We start from the raw sequence: 20889 nt of genomic DNA, 5'->3' as shown, positions 1-20889 counted from the left end.
TACTAAAGTAAGGCAATTGTTATAAATTGTTGTTGCGCGGTATATTCCAAATAATTTAAATTTATTATTTATTATTTAAAAGTAGCACGATTGTTTATTGTATATTCTACATTTCAGTTTGTACGACACGATGCAACCTCGCGTTATTTGGTATAATATAAGAAGAAGAATACACGGAAGAGAGCGTACGAAAGGAAAAAGAAAGAAGAGGAAGAAAAATGGAGGAAATGCACGTAATCTTTTTCTCTCTCTTTCTCTGATATCGACGACAGACCAGCTCCAGATGCTGTCTACCAAACGGAATGCAGCGAACGCATGTCAAGATCACGCATTGGATACGTCACACATGATGGTACTTTGGGATATCCCGTCACGAGAAAGGACAGGAAGCGGGGTGATGTATCCTAGTGCGAGCTCGCGGGAAATATACCGACAAGAGACTCACAAGAGCGGATTTAGTAAGTATCAATTTATTTTCCTCAAACTGCATTTAACTTATTAGAATAAAATTAAATTTAAATTAAATTAAATTAATTAAAGATACATATATAACTACACGTGCTATTTTTATATACATGATTAGATATTATTAAAAGTATACTAGGAAAAAAATACTAGGAATTTTAATAATCATATATTAAATTAAATTAGATTAATTAATAGGATAATTTAATAATATATAAAAATTTGAACCATATATGTGTATGTTTTTTTAAAATAAAATAAAATATCATTAATTAATGTGTATATGTGTGTGTCTTAATTATAGCTACAAAAAGTAAATAAATTTTTTAAAATTAATGAAATATTTATTTTTGAAAGCTAGTAATGTGGATTAAAAAAGGAAGCATATTAAATAAATTAAATTTAGATTAACTAGAATAAGAAAAATAATTTTATGTTGATTATCTCTAATTTGTTTTTTTTTTTAATTATAGGTTTACTCAATTTTTGCACCGAATTCTCCTGTGATCGACCCGTTGCCGCATCTGTTAGACAGCCTTCCGTGGACGAGTAAGTGTATGTGTATCTATGCTTCGTCACCGTTAACTAATCTCTCGTTTCTCCTCCCATTTCCTTCCGTTTCCCTAATTCCATTTCCTGATTTGTAACGCTCGGCGAGCGGCGAGTCGTGAATGCTGGTCATGAATGAAACGATATATTACGCCTACTCTTCAAAATATGTGGTTATAAGAATAAATTTACACCTATAAGGCTCCGTATCGCGCGATCGCACCGAGATCCGGCATCGGTAACGAGTCCGCGGAGCCCTTCCTCCTTTTTTTTCCCGAAATGGTAGATCGCGGTACATCGCGCTGGCCAATTATTTATATAATTCGGTGGCGTGTGTGCAATTTGCGCCTTCAACAACTTGGCAGATTCGCCGGGCAGATTAAGCGTGCCACGTGCTTACCCACGTGCGATAATTAACCGAAGAATGCAACAAAGTCGTAATGAGATCGCGGGATACGCGGATACTCTAGATGATTAATATACCGCTTAATATAATTAAGTCGCATATATCGCGCTAATAATATCTAGAAGTGACGGCTTCCTGATTTTTTATCTCGACTGTGCAATTAATATTTTAGTAAGAGAAACGGCAGCGCGAGATGTAATTCTGACGAATGAGCGAAAAATGGTATTTTATTTAGAGAAAGAGAGAATGTCGATCGATCGATTTACAAATCATCGAAAATCAATGATTCTATTAAATAAAAAATTAGGATAAACAACATAACATATTATTCGGATTAATTTGGAAAATAACAACATTATTTGGATTAATCGCAAATCTTTGCTAAAGAAGATTCAAAGTATAAATTTAAAGTATAAGATTATTTAAGATTTTTTAATTAAAAAAAAATACAGTATATTTTGTCTCTTTTTCTATTTTTTCTTCTCTTGTTAACTAACATAATGTCATCATATTTTTATGTAAAGATAAACATGTGCAGAATTGGATTAAAATAAAATCAATAATTTTTCTTGATATGCATAATAATCTATATATGCATATACTATTAACACAAACGTCAGTATAAAACTATTTTTAGAAATATATATATCTATTGAAACCAATATAAATTTTTTCAGTTATTATATTTTTTTTCTATGTGAAAAATGTTCACGAGAGATTTGTCAAATTTTTATCATCGAACTCCCTTCTTTGTAATACAAACTCCTGTCTATATTACAGATAATCGAACAGTCAACCAGGCGCAGTATTCTGCGATCCAGTCCGGCTCTAGGGTTAATACCACTATGGAATGCAGAGGAACCGGACTGCAGAAGACGCGCCTGGAGCAGTTCAGGTTGTTATCTCCGCGGGGTTAATCACATCCCAGGTAAGAAAAGATCTAAGTTTCTATAAGAGACATAAGAGTGTGCGCAGAACTCGTCAAACGTCTTTAATCTCTTTGAATTTCTATTATCTTCTCTTTTTTTCTCTGTTTATTCGTTGATATCTCTTTATATTATTATTTTTAATTTTAAATATTCTTGCAGATTTAATTATTCTTGATACTTTCATGATATATTATGCAATTTTATCTTTAATAATACTTATACACTTGTCTATTGGAGTTTCTTTCTAGTTTAAGACTTTTTATTCTATTTCTTATATCTGTCTCTTAAAAATTGATTTATTATAATATTTAAAATATTTATTCAAAAATATAATATTTGTTATGTTTAACAAAACATTTTTGAAAAATTTGGCGTATTTATTTTAACGAATTTCAGTCGGAAATCTATAAAAGGATTATACATGCAATTTTTATAAATTGCTTCTCTCTCTCAGCTAGAGTTCTCTCGGTCACATAATAATAAATCACGGGGGCGCTAATAGATTGCGGGCTTAGGCAATAAAACGTTCCTGTGCGTCTCGATATTCTTCTCTCTACCTCCTATCATTTTCTTCTTCTCTCCTTCTCTCTCAATCTCTTTGTCTTTCTCTATTTCTCTCTCTTTGCGTATGAACGAACCGCTCTCTCGTTCCCGTCCGTCCATCCGTCCGTCCGTCTGACTCGCTGCGACTAGGTCGTGGGCGGAAATCAGTATAACTCGATGGACTAGTCGCGTCGCGACCGCGCGATGGTACGGACGTTTCTTGTGTGTCGTGAAGAATCTCTCCGGATGTTTGACATTCAGTGTCCCTTCCTTCGTCGTCGTCGTCATTCGTTGCCGCGTAGAATGACAGCATGACAGCATCGCGACGTTGACACGGTTTTTATTCTCTTTCTGTATTCCTCCCTTTTTTATTTCTTATCGATACTTGATCGATTATCGTTCAGTGCCAAAGGAGAAAGAGAGATCATCCCTGATGCTCCGTGCGACATAGTGGCGATCCGCAGAAAATTGTCACTCGGGGCTGCAACGACGCGCCCTTTCTCTCCTCCTCGTTCTCGGCTACGTCGCCTTGGATTACATCATGACAGACACAGCTCCATCGAAGGCAGCGTGAGTACCGTGCCGTGCTAACGTGCGGTTCATGATGTTGATCTAATTTGAACGGTGCGACAAGTCGTGGGTACCCTCGGCGTCGACGAGCACTAAGACCGCGCGTGAGAGAAACTGTATCATATATTCGATGTATTTAAAGTGCTTTACCTTTTAATTCCATGTTACAGAGATAAGATATCTTTATTATAATGTACGATAAAAAAGAGAGGAGTGATAATAACACATGCACATAAATATATAAATTGAAGAATCTCAAATTCTCAAAATAGTAAAGTCCTTATTTTTTTTCATATTTTCTTTTTTTTTTAAATGATTCCAATGTCTGATATTTTGATTATTTGATACAAAATAATTATTATATATGATGTATTTAGCTAACTTGTTTGGCAAATACCGTTTTATTATTTATGTATAATTATTTCCTTTGAGGATATTTAAATGTGTCACAATATAATATTACCTAAATTTTAAATCGATGTCGGGAAAAGCTTAAAGAATAATCATACATTTATTTTTCTTTTTATTTTTACTTTTTATGTCTATTGATATTCTTTCTGTATAATTATTTCCTCTAAGCTTATTTAAATATATCGCAATATAATATTAAACTTTAAATTGAAATATTGGGAAAAAATTTATAGAATAATTCAGAACAGATTATTTTTCGACATGATATTGTTCAGAGCACGGATGTGATAAATAATGTGCGTATCGATTCGTTTACCAAGTTTACGTGCGAGACATCAACGCATGGCCAGTAAAACAGGTGCGACGACACTGAATGAGACATCGCGTGCTAAAATTCGCGATTCGAATTTGCATTCGACGTAATAAACAAGAAATCGCTGTCTGCTGGTGGCATGTTTGTTGCGAAAAATCACAAGACGAACGATCGATTTCCCGAAATCCACCCCGTCGCGTGGGGAGAGGCCACTCGCGCTCGCTATTATCATCATCGCACGCGTATATCCGCCTCGCGTTTTCGATCGGCGCCGGTATATAAAACACGTGGCCGGGATCCTCGCGCTAAAGTGGAGCTATTTTTTTCGATGTTTATTGAAGATCTCGCCTGGAAATAAACCGCGCACCCCCGGCGCCTTCTCATGGAAAAGCAAAGGATAGTCGACTGCCGTCTTCCTTCTTCGCCCCCGCCCCCTCTCTATCATCGTACATTTGTATTCCGTCTATTTTAAGCTTCTACCGTTGAACACTAATAACAATTTTTTTTACATTTAAAGCTACTTGGAACCAGCAATTTAATTCTGATGGTTTCAGAAATTTCATCAAGTTCAGATTGATACCGATATAAATGATCCAAAATGCAATTTCCATCTAATCTAAAGATATTTATATTAATAATAGGTGTTATATAAAAAATTAAATATATATCACACACATATAACATATTATCACATCCAGATATTATATCACACATAAAAAATTTATTTATTATGTATAAATTATATATTAATTCTTCTGCATTTTTATGAATATTAAATCCAAAAATTTTTTTATTTTTTATTTTAACTTGAAATATACATCCAATTCGATTATTATTAATTTTTTTTTCATGTACATATAATTGTAGGAAAATTTATTATTAATTTTTATTATTAATTTATTATTTATTTTTATTATTAATTTTTTTTCATGTACATATAATTATAGGAAAATTTAAATGTATAATAAATGCTCCATTTCGCTAAAATTGATTTAAAATTGTAATTAATTGTAAGTGCAAGTCTTTCCTGTTTTCTTGCATTCGATCGTACAATTGAGACAAAATCCACTTCTTCATAATTTATTATACATTTATTCTTAAGTCGGCACGGTCGTGTAACGGCCTTTTGTCGCCGTCGACAGGGACGTGTGTCCGCGAAGTATTTAGGTTTCCCGCGTTGTGCGAGCCACGTCCTCGTGTCACTGCGGTCACGTCAATAAGTTCTCCGAAAGCGCCTTCGAATCGTGCCTCCTCTCACCGCCATCGAAGAAGATCGTAGATAAACCTGTATGCGAACGTTTCGTTCCGATCGGGAGAGAATTGTTAATTTTCGATCCGCGCCAAGTATACAAATAACGTGGAATTCGATAGTGATACTCGATCGATGGCGTTTTCTCGATATTTCTCTCGTAATCAATAAGAGAGACGAGCACTTATCGCTTTTCTTGGGAAAGATTCATGACAATTTATTTGCTCTTTCATGATATTTGTTGATCGATTTCTACTTTTCGTTGCGTCATTATTTGATTTTTCGGTGAGGATATTTATTGACGATTTATTCCCCGTGCAAGTTAGCGACCGATTTATTTCTAATCTAATTTACTTCTAATCTGGAACTATTTTAATCGTAGATACAGGAAAAAAGAATTTCTCTTCATCCATCGCAGCTTTCATTCATTTATACATGGAATATTTCTAAATTTAGCACGTAATTTTTTTGCACAACAATTTTCTTGTCGAAAATATTTTTATAGATGGAACATTACAATTATTTTGATACGAGTGAGTTACGATAAAGTTTGTATTACAAACAAAAAGAACTAAGAAAAGGCCGCATTTATTTCCGCAAAAAGCAAAACGCAATTGCGTAAATTATTACGCAAGTGTTTGCATTGAATGTGCATTATTATTATTGCAGTATAAAATATCACAGTTCGATCCTCTTTCCGTCCGGCCGCGCGAATTCCTCGGGGATGATCAAGCGCTCCAAGAATTCGACGTAGGATTGATCGTAAACGAATCAATGCGGAATCCTTCCGCTCGAGTGGGAGCGAAATCGATTTACGAAGGCGTGGGAAAAATGGCGAAAATATTTCTAATATTATGCGATGGAATTTGGGTATTCCAGGCACGCGACGTCATTATCTTGCGAAAAGAATCCCGATTAGCGTACACGTTACTCATCGGCGTTCGCGATTCGCAAGATGTTCATCAGTCTTTGTTAGTCTCTTCAGTTGAGCGGATAATACGTGATCTCTTTTTTACGCGTATCTACAGTTATTGTTTGTCTCGTTCGCGACGTCGCTAATTCGAGTCGCTTAAAAACTTTGCACGCATTCCGGGGAGGAAAAGAACCGTCTTATTAGCGTCATTAAGCGAACACATGCGGCCGTATCAAGCATCAGCATTCTTTCGCTTCGGCAGACGTTACTCGTAAAACACTGTTTGCGGATTTCGCACTTCCTGCGAATAAATCCATTGTATGGCGTCGAAGTTTCGTTTATTTCGCGATTATGAATTAATTCAGAAAAATCAGGGAAATGTCTCTGAAAAAATGAGACTCCTCATCGGGTTAATTGCGGTAATATTGAAGTAAATGTGACGTCATGTCATTTTTCATTTTCAAACTGATCGACATAAATGATATTATTAATGAATCCAGTTTGATCAATATATTATACTTGACATTTTTTATTTTATATAATCGATGCTATTAATTTTTTTAATCTCTGTGGTACTTTTTAACGAAGCTTCTTTTAAACGTCGCTTTTTATAAACGTCATCACTATAAGAGGATTGACATGATGAGAAAAATTTTGCAACGACACAATTACTTTGACATTTTGGATAAATCGAGAGAAGACAATGGAAAGAAATTTATTTCAGAGAATTAAACTTGATGGAATCTCCTTTCCTGAACAGAACATCGCGTCTGAATCTATAAGATGTAACGTTGAGAAGAACGTAAACCGGTTTAGGTTCTTATTCCCCGGAGTCAGAGCAGTTTTTTAGTTACTATTATTAGAGAGGCACACATGTGTGGCCGCGTGTTAAGAGAGCCATTTGTCGACAACGATGAGACAGTCGCGAGAGTTTAATAAACGATTAATTATATAAATGAGTGCGTTGTGAAAAACTAACATCGTATAAAGCTCGTTTCTAATTCGGCGTTCATTCTTCCTACGATGACTATTCTGTGTGCACACCTGTATATATCACAAGTATAGAAATATACATTTTTAATTTATATATAATATAATATATAATATAACATTAAAAAAATATATTTAATAAAACATATTTAATATGATATAAATGCATCAAATATAAAAGATATAACGTTGCAATCTAAGCAATTTTATACAAAATATATTTCTGCCTATTTGAATATCATATTGTTTCCAAAAAGTGGATGTATATTGAACGAAATCATTCCACGGGACCTTTCGCAAGGATTTTTTTTCCATAAAAATAAATCTTTGCGTCTGTGCGATCGTATTGCATACATACATAAATACAGATGCAGATTCGTTTCTGAAGGATTTTCCGCCGCACGTACGAACGAGAATCGACAGAATCGCGTTGTGCCTCACAGCGACACAGCGACGCTCGTGTCCGTAATCGTTTTTCAGGCGTGCAATTGGCATCCTAATCACGGAGAGATGAACTCGACGAGGCGGCGGAAGATTGCATTTGCAACGAGCGAGCGAGCGAGCGAGCGCGAGCGGATCGAGGTGTTGCATTCTGATCGTGATTGTCCTCGAGGGAAATATGACACGCGTGCGCGCAGACAATTTGAAGTGGGCGAGGAGAAACTCCATACACACACACACATACATATATATACACACACATATGCACGCAGAAACCTCTTTTGCATTATATGCACAAACGATATATTGCGTATATTTTTCTTTCTCTCTCTCTCTCTCTCTTTATCCGAACAATGCTCGTCTTTTTAAATCGCGAAAAAAACATCATCTCCGGATTATCCTTAGATAGCGAGAAAATTTATGCATTTTCCTGCAACGGATGTATGTATTTATTATATATATTTTAATCTCAAAAAATGTGTCCCAAGATCAATATATGCATATAATAGATTTTGGCTGGCTTTAATTAAGTTTTTGAATAAGTATCTTAAAAATTTTCTTAATACTTTGTTATTGAAATTCATACAAATTTTAATATAATTATAATTATAATAATAAATTCTAGGCTTTATTATTTTCTATATGATTATTGTGTTTTTTTAAATAAATGTGTTAACTCACTGGGATGAAATTGCGTCTCTTGATATAAGCAATTCATTAATGAAATGCTTGCAACCTAAGTCATATTATTTAAATTTATACGCGAATTTATATGCGTTAGACGTTCCAATAGTAAGGTATATTCTTCGCCTATATTCTTTGCGATGACCTTGTGACAACAATACACTAATAAATAACGTTACGGAGCCGACCTTGTAAGAAATTCAAGTCAAATTTCAATAATAACTCGTTTCACATATCGAATATTTATTATTAAATTTAATATCGAAGTAATATTATTGAGAGTAACCTCTCTCTCGGTTCAAAGCTAGTTGAAAAACAATCAAAAACAAACAAGCAATCAATATTTACCGTCCGATTTCTAATATAAAAATGACCCAAATCTCTGTATACAAAGACGAAATTATAATGTAAGGATGTGACACACAAATCAGTTCTGAATCTCCGAACCTTTGAGGTATCAAGTCAAAGACATATTAATAATTCAGTAAAAGAATTCTCTCTTTTTTTCATTCATTTCATTCCGCATCAATTGCTTATTTGCTCTCGCAAACTACATTTTTTAATAAATACGATAAAAAATAGAGTTGTAGTACGTACAGCTAAAATTCATCGCACAGTCGAGATTTAACTCTACCAATATTCGCTGCACAATGTAACAATCTTAGTGTGGTAATTTAAGAAATTGATTTCATCGCGCTATTCGTGGATATATGCGATTCGCAATATTTACCGCAGATTGTATACAATTCGTACAACAGTTTCATTTTTATATAAAACTGGTTAATAATAAATATATCACATAAGGAAAGAAGGAGAGAAAATTGAACTACAAGGGAAACTAATCACTATGACATGAATATATATTTACATATATATGTATTTACATAATTGATATTATTAAAAATAATTGAGAAGTGGGAAAATTTACGCACATAAATATAAGGAGAGGATTGAAGCAGGTTTACTTTGAGGAAGAAAAATGCGTTATAGTCAAACTTACTGTTGAAAAGAGATTTTTTTTTTATGTGATTATTTCTGTAAGTAGACTGCAAAAGAGTTTTCCATACACATTGTGCATTTATACATCACGCAATATGTGCTCGCTCGCTGGTGCGCGGAAACGAAGGCGTACAGACGGCCGGCCGCGAGCTCTATGACGTAGATGGATCGCGATTCAACTGCGGATGTAATTACATTGCGTACGAGCCGGAAGTGGAAACGGTCTGAGCGCTTTTGCGGCTTAAAGAGCGACTTTATACGCTCGAATTACACCGATCGACCGCGATCGACGTCCTGGTCACTCTACAATATTTATATCGCGAGATACCGAGTTGTCGTCTCGCGATCATAAGAGAGAGAGAGAGAGAGAGAGAGAGGGAGAGATATTGTGATAATTTTTTTCTTTATGAAACTTCTTTCAATTTTTAGAATAAAGCATTTCAAAATAAAAGAAATTTCATAATATATACTTATAATTTGAAAGATTAAAGTAATAAATGAAAATTGAAATATATGTATATATACTCAATGACATCTAATCGCTGTTAAATTAATCGAAACGTGATTTACTTTAATAAAGATTCTTTTCACTTTTTTTATCTAATTTTATATATTACATACAATAAATTTTGTTATTTATAAAATCGTCTTAAATTCGAATTTCCAAGAATATTAATAATTTTCAAGAAATAATAATTCTTATTTTTATTTTCTATTCTTATTTTCTTACTTTTCATCATCCATTTTTTCCACATCAAATGGCATATAATGAATGTCTTATGTAAATGTATCATACATATGACGATGACTAGATATAATTGAATAAAATTAGATTATTGATTTATTGATTTTAAAATAAATTGATCGAGCTAATTCACACCGAAATAATCAATCAAATTAATTCGTAAATTAGTTTGTATGCGAAGAGAGGGATATCTACACAACATATCGAAAGAGATATTTATTTGTACTAATAACCGAGGGGTAAGAGATAAATTAAAACCGTGTCTAATTCAGTTCACGATGATTGCAGGTAATGCCGAGGGAATCTTGTTCCGGGTTGCTATTGACCCTGGTGTCGGTATTCGTCGGTCTGTGCGAGTCCTTCGCCGCCGGCGGCGCGACATCCGGCGCCCAGCAGCCGCAGCCGCAGCAGCAACATCCGGTCTGCAAGCCCGGCCTGGAGTTCTGGTCGGCCGAACGTGCCTCCTGCTGGCCGTGCACCCGATGCGCCCCCGACTTCACCCTGAGCCCTTGCGCGGTGCACAAGGACGCGATCTGCGGCTCGCTCGAGCTCGACTACGCGTCCGGGACGCCCAGGTGGCCGTCGGAGGCCGGCGAGGAGGACTTCATCGCCAAGTTCTGGCGGTTCCTCGAGACGAAAGAACGGGTTTCCTCGGTGGAAAACGGTAATCTCGACCAAGATCGAGATGACGACGAAGGCTCCGGCGACGAGAAGCCGGTCTACTCCGCCTCGCGGGAATCCAAGGTAACTTCAAGTTGGATTCACATAGAGAATTTAAAAAAAAAATGATTAATCTCTTGCAGAATAATTTCAAGTTATAAATTTGCAGCTTGATTCTACTATAAATTAATTTGGTTCCGCAGAGATAAATTAATATTTATCAGAATAGAGGATTAATTAATTAAATGACTGAAACTTTTAAAATCGATCATCTAACAATTATTAAAATCACTAAAGAAAATGATGTCTCCTATGAATGAGTATAGTATAATCAGTGCGCATTGTGTCGGTGAAAGCTGGCTTTCGCCGTTTGCTATGTGGCATAGAATTGCATCGCCAAAGAATCTTTCGCATTTCGCAATCATTCTGTTTCGAAACTAATCTTTAACAGTATTCTTAGTCGTATCTTTTAGCGCGCATACGCGTGAGAGAAGGAAAAAGAGGCAGAGATAACATTGAAAACAGATAGAATTAAACGCATAAATATATAACGCATTGATTTTATGACGTAGACGGCACACGATCCTCGGGAAAGGAGAAAATCGGCTACCGAGGCCGATCAATTACCGTGGGATTGGCAGACCGGCGCCTTGGTCCTCGCGGTGTGTGCCTGCATAGTGTTCTTCCTGGTAGCCGGTTGCTCGGCTCTTGTTTACGCGAGGCAATGGCGGAGAATGAAGAAAAATTTTGAGCCAGGTAAGTTGAGAAAAATCGATTAAGGAAACACGCACAATTATATATAATAATTTCGAATAGATGAATCACTTTCGAAAAGTTGAATTCTCGAGGATCACCGTGGGAAAATTTTGACGATTGCGAGCTTTCGAAATTCATTCCCTTCTGGCTGGTTATTGATGAATCGATTTCGTAATAATTCTCGATCAGTATCGCGCTACGTAAGCGGAATAATCATCGTCGATACCTCAATCATTATGCGTCCGCGATACTCGAGAGGGAAGGAAAAGAGAAATTCGTATTTCGCAAGGCAAAGGATGCCGTGTGTTTGAGATGTTGGCGGCAAGAACATAGGTACGCGCAAGTAAGTCAACGAGGAAGAAAAAGACAGAGACAAAGAGGGAGAGAGAGAGAGAGAGAGAGAGGGAGGGAGACAAAATCCCTTAAAATGCACGGCGGGATTTTCTTCATTAGAGGGCCGATCACGGCCGCTCCTCACCTTGGCTCGACCTACCGCGCCCGGATATGACGTCTTCAACGTCCAACGTGCGACGCAACGTGCGTACCTCGTTCCGCGTTTCTTACTCTCCGAAATAAAGTAACAATTTTCTAATACAAACCGCAATTAATGCAACAATAATGTATCGATTTTATGAAGATTCGTTTTAAGTTACAGCGATAACGGAATTGAAGTTTCATAAATTTTTTGCGATATATATATAATATAATTTTTAGCTTAACAGCAATTCTGTTCGTTAAAATTCTCGTTTTTTTGAAAAATGGAAATGAAATAATTCGAGAATTGTGTTGTATAATTTAAAATTTATATATTTTTATAGATAGAAATATCTATATCTCTTTAGAAATATAATTTATAAAATTACTTTCGCGACAGAGTAATTTATTTAATATTACATCTTTTGCGTGCGTAAAATTTTTTTCAACTAAATCGTTGATTTTTAATTAAATTTGTAAAAGTTATTAAATCAATATTGCCTGGAGAGAAAATCCTATACACCTGCGCGTCTCTTTCACTTTATGTATAATCCGTACACGTATCGCGCTGTAAAGCTCTCGTAAGGAATGAATCGAAATCGCGTAACACTATTATAAGCTCTGTTGCACGTGTGTACGCGACGTTACTATCTACATTTGCATAACGAACAGAGTACGCAGAACTCCTCTTCGCAAGAACACTCCCCCTCAGTTTCGCTTCTTTCTCTCTCTGTCTCTCCTTCTGTCAGTTGACGTATCGCGCCGCGTATCGCGTGTACGTTTGTGGGAACCGATTCAGCCACGTTTCGTTAATGAACGCCGTATGAATGAAACCCCTCGTTCTGGCGCGTATCGCCTTTTAAATCTACGCTTTCAGCGAAATACGCGCCCCAACGACGATGATAAATATTTATTAATAAAACACGAAACAAGGTACACATTATTTTAAATAAGCCTTGCGGAATACATACATATGCACACTTTATTAAAACCTTTTTCTTGGAAATTTCATCTATAAATCTCTCGAATTTGCTATCTATTTTTATACCCTTTTCAATTTTCAATATTATATATTAAATAAAGACTAAGAATGTTACTTTCTATTCCGTATCTACGAATATCAATCCATAAGGGACTGTTTATATGTCAAATAAAATACGTCCAACAATTGACGACAACTTTACACAAATGTATTTTGAAAATATCGTTTCTCCAGCGAAACTCAAAATTCGCATTTTATTGCATTTACATGAAATCAAATTATTCAAATGAAGAGAAATGATCACGAGAAAAAGACGATAGTCATGGAGAAATTTTATACAGGAGGAGCTTTCGAGATATCGTCGTTCCGCGTTTCGAGGAGATTCTCTTATATAAAAATAGCCATAAATAGCCAACATCAAGGCCATTTCGAGCATGTTGCACGCGAAATCTGTTTCATTTTATTGCAATTGCAATTATTAATTGCATTAATATTTATCACATTGCGAATTATGTATATAGTTAATTAATACTAATTATACGCAGCGCGTGTTCGTCCGCGAGCGCGATTTATCCCCCTTTTTTATATAAAGAACAGATTATAGTTGTTATTACATTCCACATAGTTACCTGAACTGCTGTGTTGCAACTTGGCAAGTATTATATTATCGCCGGAAATCCGCATTATTAAAGTTATAATTTTCCTGAAACGGAAAATGATTCTCTTCAGTTCTTTCCAATTAAAAGTGAGGAAATTTCAGATGAATCATATATCAAAACTGCATATAAGTAACAAGATATTATTCTTTAGATAATTTTTTTACTGGATTTTATTTATTTTAGACATACATATAAATATGTATACGTGTGTATTATACACGCAATGGCTGAAGAAAATATATTCTCTAATTCTGACAACTGGGACAAAAGAAGAAAATATTTCATCTCAACTAAATTTTCAAAACAAAAAGCAAAAATTAATTTATTCGCCAATACTTATTTTACTTACCAGACATTCTGCGTGTTATTTATGTGTATGTATTTATTTATAGATATCCTATTTAGCCCTCTTAATACATGATGATAAACGAAAATATTATCGTGTTTTTATATAAAATAAACATGATTGGTAACCGTGAAACGGACGCTTGGTATGCGCGTATGTAATCAGTACCGTTTGATTGTGGCTGACGGCCCACCCGGTGCTTTTGATTAGGAACGTCGGTTAGAGAGGGGCGGGAGGGAACGAGGACTTATGGGATACCGCTCGAACTGGTAGCCATTAGGGGAACCGATCGTATACACTATGGGGCTCCGGAGAAAATCGAGCCGCATTCCACAGACATTCATGACGCATTCCACATCGATTGTACTCGATGTGATACGTGTCAAGAGTGCATTTTTATGGGGTGCTCTATCATATCGAAAGATTTTATATAAATACGAGGAAGAGAGAGAGAAAAAATTAAATTCAAAGCAAACATCTATAGCCTAAATTGATTAGTTATATTTTCAAAAAAGAACATATTTTCTTGCTTGATATTAATGATAATTTTGAATGATTATTGTGCAATTATATCGCAAATTATTTTTAATTTTATGAGTTCTTTTTTTTAAAAATGTATTTTCGAAAATATATAATTTACAATCGTGTCAATTTTAAAATCTAAAAAATTGTCAGAATTTAACATAAAATTTTCAAGCGCAATTAATAAATGTCAAATGTTCATCGCTCTGCATTTTACACGCTTTTAAAATTTTGAAAGCATAAGCAGTAAAAATACAAAATAAAATGATAGCGAGAATAAAATGTTTAACATTTATAAATTTACATCTTTGTATATAAGTCTCAAATTTATAGATATACGAGATACATTTAAAAATATTTATAGTAATTTTTACGACAAAACATCTCGGTGATAAAATCCGCGAAATCTTCGAACATGAAACATTTTCCGAAGAAAAATAAGCTATTGGTGAAATTTTTGTTGCAGCGGGTCTTGAGGAGATCTCAGCCAGATTGAATCTGATGGTGAAGGCGGAGCTGGCCGAGCTGGTTGCAGGGGCGCCGATGAACCCAGGTGATCCCGAAACCAGATGTCAGTATCTCGAGAAGCTTTTAGGTAAGCGCGGTCAGAATTTTAAAATTTGATGCGTTATAAATGCTCGCACCACGACCACTTGACGTCATCATGTGTGATGACGTTAATCGTCGCTCTTCTAGGCAATTGATGTATATTTAGATAGGACCTCGAATCCTCGATAATACATGCATAGCCACTTGTCAACGATACAATGAGATATTTTTAAAAAATTGGAAAAGGAAATCTCTAAATTAAAAATCGCATAGCGTATCTTAGTCATAATTGCGAGAATTTTAATTATTTTAATGAAACATTTTACTTGAGCATTTTTTATTTTTTAAGAGTAACGAGTTTTAATTAATGTAAATAGAACGATTTACATAGTTATAATTTCATTCGAATATTCTGAATAATGCGTTCGCTCGAAATTGTTGTTTCGTCATGAAAATCGGCGTCATAAATTGCGTAAAGGATATTAACACCGAGAAATGTGCCGGTTGCATTATTGCTCAACATTGGCAACGCGATGTGAAATCGAGGCTCCCGTGGTTACGTACTACGCGTCGTTTTTATCAATCAACACATCCGTCGCGCGCGACTGTATAAAATGTAGTTGCGTGCACGTTCGCAATGATCATTTTGTGCGCCGAAACGAAGGAGAGAGGAGCGAGGAGCGAGGGGGGAGAGGGGAGGAGGGGGAGGGAAGGGGCGAACGACAAACGGACGAATGCGAGGGAGATCGCGCAAACACACACAATAAATTCGCTTAACTCGTACCGCACTTGAATGAGCTTCACACGCGCGCGCGCACGCTCGTACGTTTCACACGGGGTGACCGTGAAGTACCGTTTGGCTGTCGGCTACCGGAAGTATTTTTTGGCACGCCGCTTAAGTATCGTTAGCCGACGTTAGCGGATCGACGGCATGTATATTTTAATCGCGATTTCGAATTAGAATGTCGAATTAAATCGCAACGAGAGAATAATATTGCGCTCGCGATCTCTCGTATACTAACGAGGATAATATTTCATGTATAATATTGACATTGAAATGTGTCTGTCGAGGTATGGAAGCGTTTTGTGCATGTGTCGGATTACATGCATACACATATGATCGGTACCGCGCGCGCGCAAGGGGCCCCATTGACACATATACACCGCACGTAGCTCATTATTGAACTTTCATTCAGTAGATTGTTCCTTTACGCGTTTATTTCCGCTATGATATTTGCATAATACGTAATATCACGTTCCGCATTTTTGCCGTACGAGAGATGCGAGATTGGAGGCCTACGTACACGCACTCACGCGATATTTAATAATTTACATTATCATTAACACAGATCTGGTTTTAATCTTCATTATCTTCTTTGGAAGCTCTATCTGCTCCTTCTTTTTTTTCAATTATATATTCACACTTCGTATCTCTTATTTTCTTTTTGCTACAATATTACTCAACATATTACTAACATAATTGCAGATGATTTTACAGCGATAATTCATTATAACACATTTTTCAACATGTATAAATACAAAATAAATAAATTCGGAATTATTAAAATTTTATAAATATTCATTTTATAAATATTAATCACAGACAACTATCTTTCTAATATACATATATAAATATGTATTATATATGAACTTTTCTCTCAAAATAATAAATTAAACATTATCAATTAATTTTGATCACTTAATTTTTTTGGAATACATATAATGTATCAAAATTTTATATGTAATAATAATTCTTTTTCTACATTTACAAATCTTGTAATTTATATTAATCATACACACAGAAAGTATCAAGCTGGAAATGTTGGAAAAAAGGACATTCTTGTTTTGAAAATATCTATAATTTTAACCTTGAAATGAGATTATATTGCGTTAATTAAAGAAAATTATAATTACTTGCTTGAATGAAGCCATTTTATATATTCAATCAAGAAAAATATATTCTTATATATTCTTATTTAAGATTTAATTTTCTTGAATGGAAAGGAAATAATGTTAGATAGAAAATAACATTTTGAAATCAAAGATTATAATTTTCTTAAAGTAGAATTAAATAATTATATATTCTTGAGATGACAATTACAATATTGAAATAAGACTATAATATTGTTGAAATTCAAAATTATTAAATTTTTCTAAGAAGATTGTCGCGTATATACGAAACAATAGACGCGTTAATTTAAGTACATAAGTTTTGACCTGACATTTATTTTTTTTTCTGTGCGTGTCCCGCCGCATCTAGCGAATCGCCGCACACGCGTTACGTCAGAGCGCGGATTTTCGACCACGCCGATGATATTTTAGGATGTAGTAGCTGTTTGTAGAGTAGACGGATCTTAAAACAGACTGAGACGAGACTCGCTCGCTCGCTGCACTCTCTCGCGGGAATTATTTATTCGCGCGCGAAAACAAAATGACGCGATTGTTCGGACGTTTATCTGCTTTCATTCATCCGCGGGACTCGGCTCGGCTCGTCTCGGTCTCGACGCGGCGCGCTCTAACTTTAGCGCGCGCGCATGTGCATGCGTCGTGCTCGTAGTCGGTGGTGACTGCTCGTCGACAGGACGGTTCGATTCTTTATACAGAATAATATTAAAATGATTATACGGAATAGTATTAAAATACATGAAATAAATTGACCAAGTAATGAGAGATCGCATTTATAAATATTGCTTGTCAACTGCGCTGGCTCTTATTATCTTTATTTTATTTGATTTACTTTAAAATATTCAAATGTTCAAACGAAATTGTCCTATCGAAAAGTTTATTTTAAATTAAAATAATATACAAATCCGCTCGCGCGCGAGATAAATCACATTGATGTACTACATATGATTGTCAAAAAGTAAACTGAAAAAGATCGACGTGAAAAATTATTTTAATTTTTATTTTTATAATTTTTTGTTAAATTTTTCATAATCAATTTTTTTATCTATTATCTGTATTTATTTTTTAATGTCTTCTACTTTACAATTTTGTCATATTCTTATCATAAAATTTCTATGAACGGGAAATTAAAGTCGCGATCATTTTTGCGGTGTCCTTGAGACTTTACCGCAATCTTGTTGAAATTCTGCAGCTCGGTGAAACCGAAAGCCGAGAGAGAAAGAAAGAGAGAGAGAGAATTCGTAAAGTGCCTCGCTTGGGAAAGAGCGGCCTTTCCGAAGAGCGGCCGCGAATTCGCCCGCAGTTGTTGCAGTTTCGAGTTTTGACGCGAGCGTGCGAGCCCGAAAATCAATCCGTCGCCAATTTTAGCCGCGCAGCACGTCAATATATACGCCGCGCGCTTCTCGGCCGGAAAGCGAGACGCGGGATCTTTTCCCCGTCGAAATATTTCATTGCGCTCCCACGCCTCGGAAGTTGTATTTATATGTGGACCGGCCGTCTCTATATATACCGGAAGCGTAACGCGATGTACACGGTGCTCCCGAAATACGCGTGTTCCCCGAAGATGCGCGACGCTTTCGTTTTTCTTCGTTCCCGCAGCAAACTTGGAATCTTTTCGCTTAATTATCGCGTATCATGTACCTTCGCGAAGTGTCGAAGAGGCAAGGACAACCGCATCTCGTTGCCTAATTTAATAAGCTAATTTAATAATTATTTAATAATTATTATTTAATAATTATTTAATAATTATTTACATTATAATTTAATAATTCGTTAATAACTATAATTGCGAGAGTAACTCGATAAAATTTAATCGATGAAGAAAGGTCAAGTATCGATATCATTTGGAAAGATTTATTACGAGAACAATCCACCCACGCCCGTTTTATTTCTCTGCTACTTGTTCGCTGTATCATTTTTAATTTCGCGAAATTTCACACTGTCACGAGAATCGATTAAAACAGCGAATTTTTCTTTTTTTCTTCAAAATTTTCTCGCGTCTCGTTAATTGTAATTAATTAATTTAAACAGAACAGTCGCGAGACACGCAGATTACTTTCTATGCGGTTGAATGAAATGTTTCTACTCTCCTAGATAGAATCTCATAGCGCAAATCATTGGCGATACCGCGATCCAAAATGAGCCTCTCTCCTCTCTTCGCTCGTTTGACCGATAAAGCCGGTATGAGGATTCGTTTGCTCTGCTTGCAGACCGGAAACGGGAGACTCCGGTGGTGGCGACGGCAACGACAGCGACTGGCTGGCCGGAGGCGGCGGCCGGCAACTTGTACATTGAAGAGGGGAGCACGATGACGCCGACGAGGAGTAAGCGATCGCAGATCGCGCGGATTCAGCGCAACATCGAGACCATTCTCAGTCACAAGACGAATCAGGCCACTGACTGACAATCGTCTATTCAGCCGAACTGACTCGAGACTCCTTAAACTCGCTTGTGTGCACGTTGCGTCACGTTCTATTAACGCGATTGTTAGAGTTAAATTCGCATTAAACGAGTAAACCGTACAAGCTGAAATTGACGGCGACATGCGGAGATCCCGTGAATTCTCGATGTAGGGGGGGACGAGGGATTACATCTATCGCGCTTTTGCTTTAATAATATAAAGTCGCGAAAAAATTCTCCAAATGCTTCCATTGAGATGAAAACACGAAAAAATTAGAAAATGTATTTAATATATAATTCCTATATAAGTATATAAATATTATTTGTAGTTTATTTCGTAGAAAAAAAAGAATTGTCAAAATCACAATTAATTTCGTGAAATAAGATTTTGTCGTTCGTCCTCGTATATTTTTTTTTTTTGCGCGAAGAGTATATAACATGCGATCCGAAGAAACGAGAGCAAAAGGAGTAGGCTGAATGGTGTATTTTATAAGTTATTGTTAAGTGCAGTAGCGTAATTTATTGTTACAACCAGGCAACCGAATACTCATACATTAAACCGGTTGCACCAACGTTTAGTTAACTCGTGATTATCTAAATTTTTTATCTCTATGTATATTATAACTGGTAATTAGACTCGAAAGTGAGGGAAAAAGAAACATCGATTAAGAATCGTTAATTATAATTATAGGTAAGCGATATATAATTAATTTTCGAAGTATATATCTATTTTTAGATTTAAAAAAAAAGATTTCGCGTCTAGCTCGTCCTTCGTCGTAACAAATATATCGAATTTATTAAGATATTTTCATTTAACTCGAGCGCGATCGATTAATTATAATTTAATTTTTCAAAAATAAATTTTTTTCCGCCCTCTTCTTAATTTTAACCCATAATTTATAAGACACACATGTATATTGTTAATGGTGCTATGATCTGAACGATCTGCTTACATTATCCAGAGAATGATGAATTAAGAAAATCAGTCTGAAATAATTAGCTATATCTATCTATCTACCTATACATATATATAGTATATATCGTTGGTGCAACAAGTCGGAATTTTATTTTGTATAAGAGCGCGACAATTGGATGAACAAAAGCACAATTTGTTCACTATTGCGTCCAGTTAGATCAGGTGAAACTTTTCTTTCTATATTTCTCTTTCTCCTTTCATTTTTTTTCTATTTCTGACAAATTAATAAAATTAACGTAAAAAGACGTCGCGGTCTCCTATCGTGTCCTGAAGCTCGAGTGTAATTCGAGCTACAAGTGACACGTATCCAGAGGACCCTATTTATTTCCTTCTTCTACTCATTCATTCTCTTTCTCTCTCTAATAGCTTTAACACGACAAACATTGTAATATAAATCGCTTCTGTATCCATACACGTATAATAGCAATAAAATAAGACTTTAATACAAATATA

General features: G+C 35.5%; 1 protein-coding gene across 5 annotated transcripts; it reads left to right on the top strand.

Moving 5' to 3' along the window:
• The first annotated feature begins 117 nt into the window (after positions 1–117).
• Positions 118–20889, top strand: Wgn (Tumor necrosis factor receptor superfamily member wengen). Of its 5 annotated transcripts, none has more exons than XM_083100584.1 (7): positions 118–458; positions 939–1014; positions 2201–2348; positions 10496–10951; positions 11440–11623; positions 15073–15201; positions 19271–20889. In XM_083100584.1, exons 3-7 carry the CDS (start codon positions 2271–2273, stop codon positions 19462–19464), a joined length of 1041 nt encoding a protein of 346 aa, XP_082956710.1. In that variant the 5' UTR covers positions 118–458; positions 939–1014; positions 2201–2270; the 3' UTR covers positions 19465–20889. The 5 variants fall into 5 exon arrangements, with proteins under 5 accessions (XP_082956710.1, XP_082956709.1, XP_082956712.1 ...); XM_083100583.1 differs by having other exon boundaries at positions 939–1020; XM_083100587.1 differs by lacking the exons at positions 118–458; positions 939–1014; positions 2201–2348 and adding exons at positions 3072–3228; positions 3297–3462.

This window comes from Camponotus vicinus, unplaced genomic scaffold (assembly GCF_025532165.1).
Source record: "Camponotus vicinus isolate PSW18456_S1 unplaced genomic scaffold, iyCamVici1.0 SCAF_5, whole genome shotgun sequence".
NCBI classification, from domain to species: Eukaryota; Metazoa; Arthropoda; class Insecta; order Hymenoptera; family Formicidae; genus Camponotus; species Camponotus vicinus.
Note: the sequence above shows the minus strand (reverse complement) of the source record. Positions and strands in the feature narration are given on the sequence as shown.

What these genes read in the sequence shown, in the direction of transcription:
- Wgn (XM_083100584.1), top strand. Translation starts at nt 2,271, where the DNA reads ATGCAGAGGAACCGGACTGCAGAAGACGCGCCTGGAGCAGTTCAGGTT. An exon ending in CGGGGTTAATCACATCCCAG is followed by an intron (nt 2,349 to 10,495) that starts GTAAGAAAAGAT and finishes CGATGATTGCAG; the next exon opens with GTAATGCCGAGGGAATCTTG. An exon ending in GTATCTCGAGAAGCTTTTAG is followed by an intron (nt 15,202 to 19,270) that starts GTAAGCGCGGTC and finishes CTCTGCTTGCAG; the next exon opens with ACCGGAAACGGGAGACTCCG.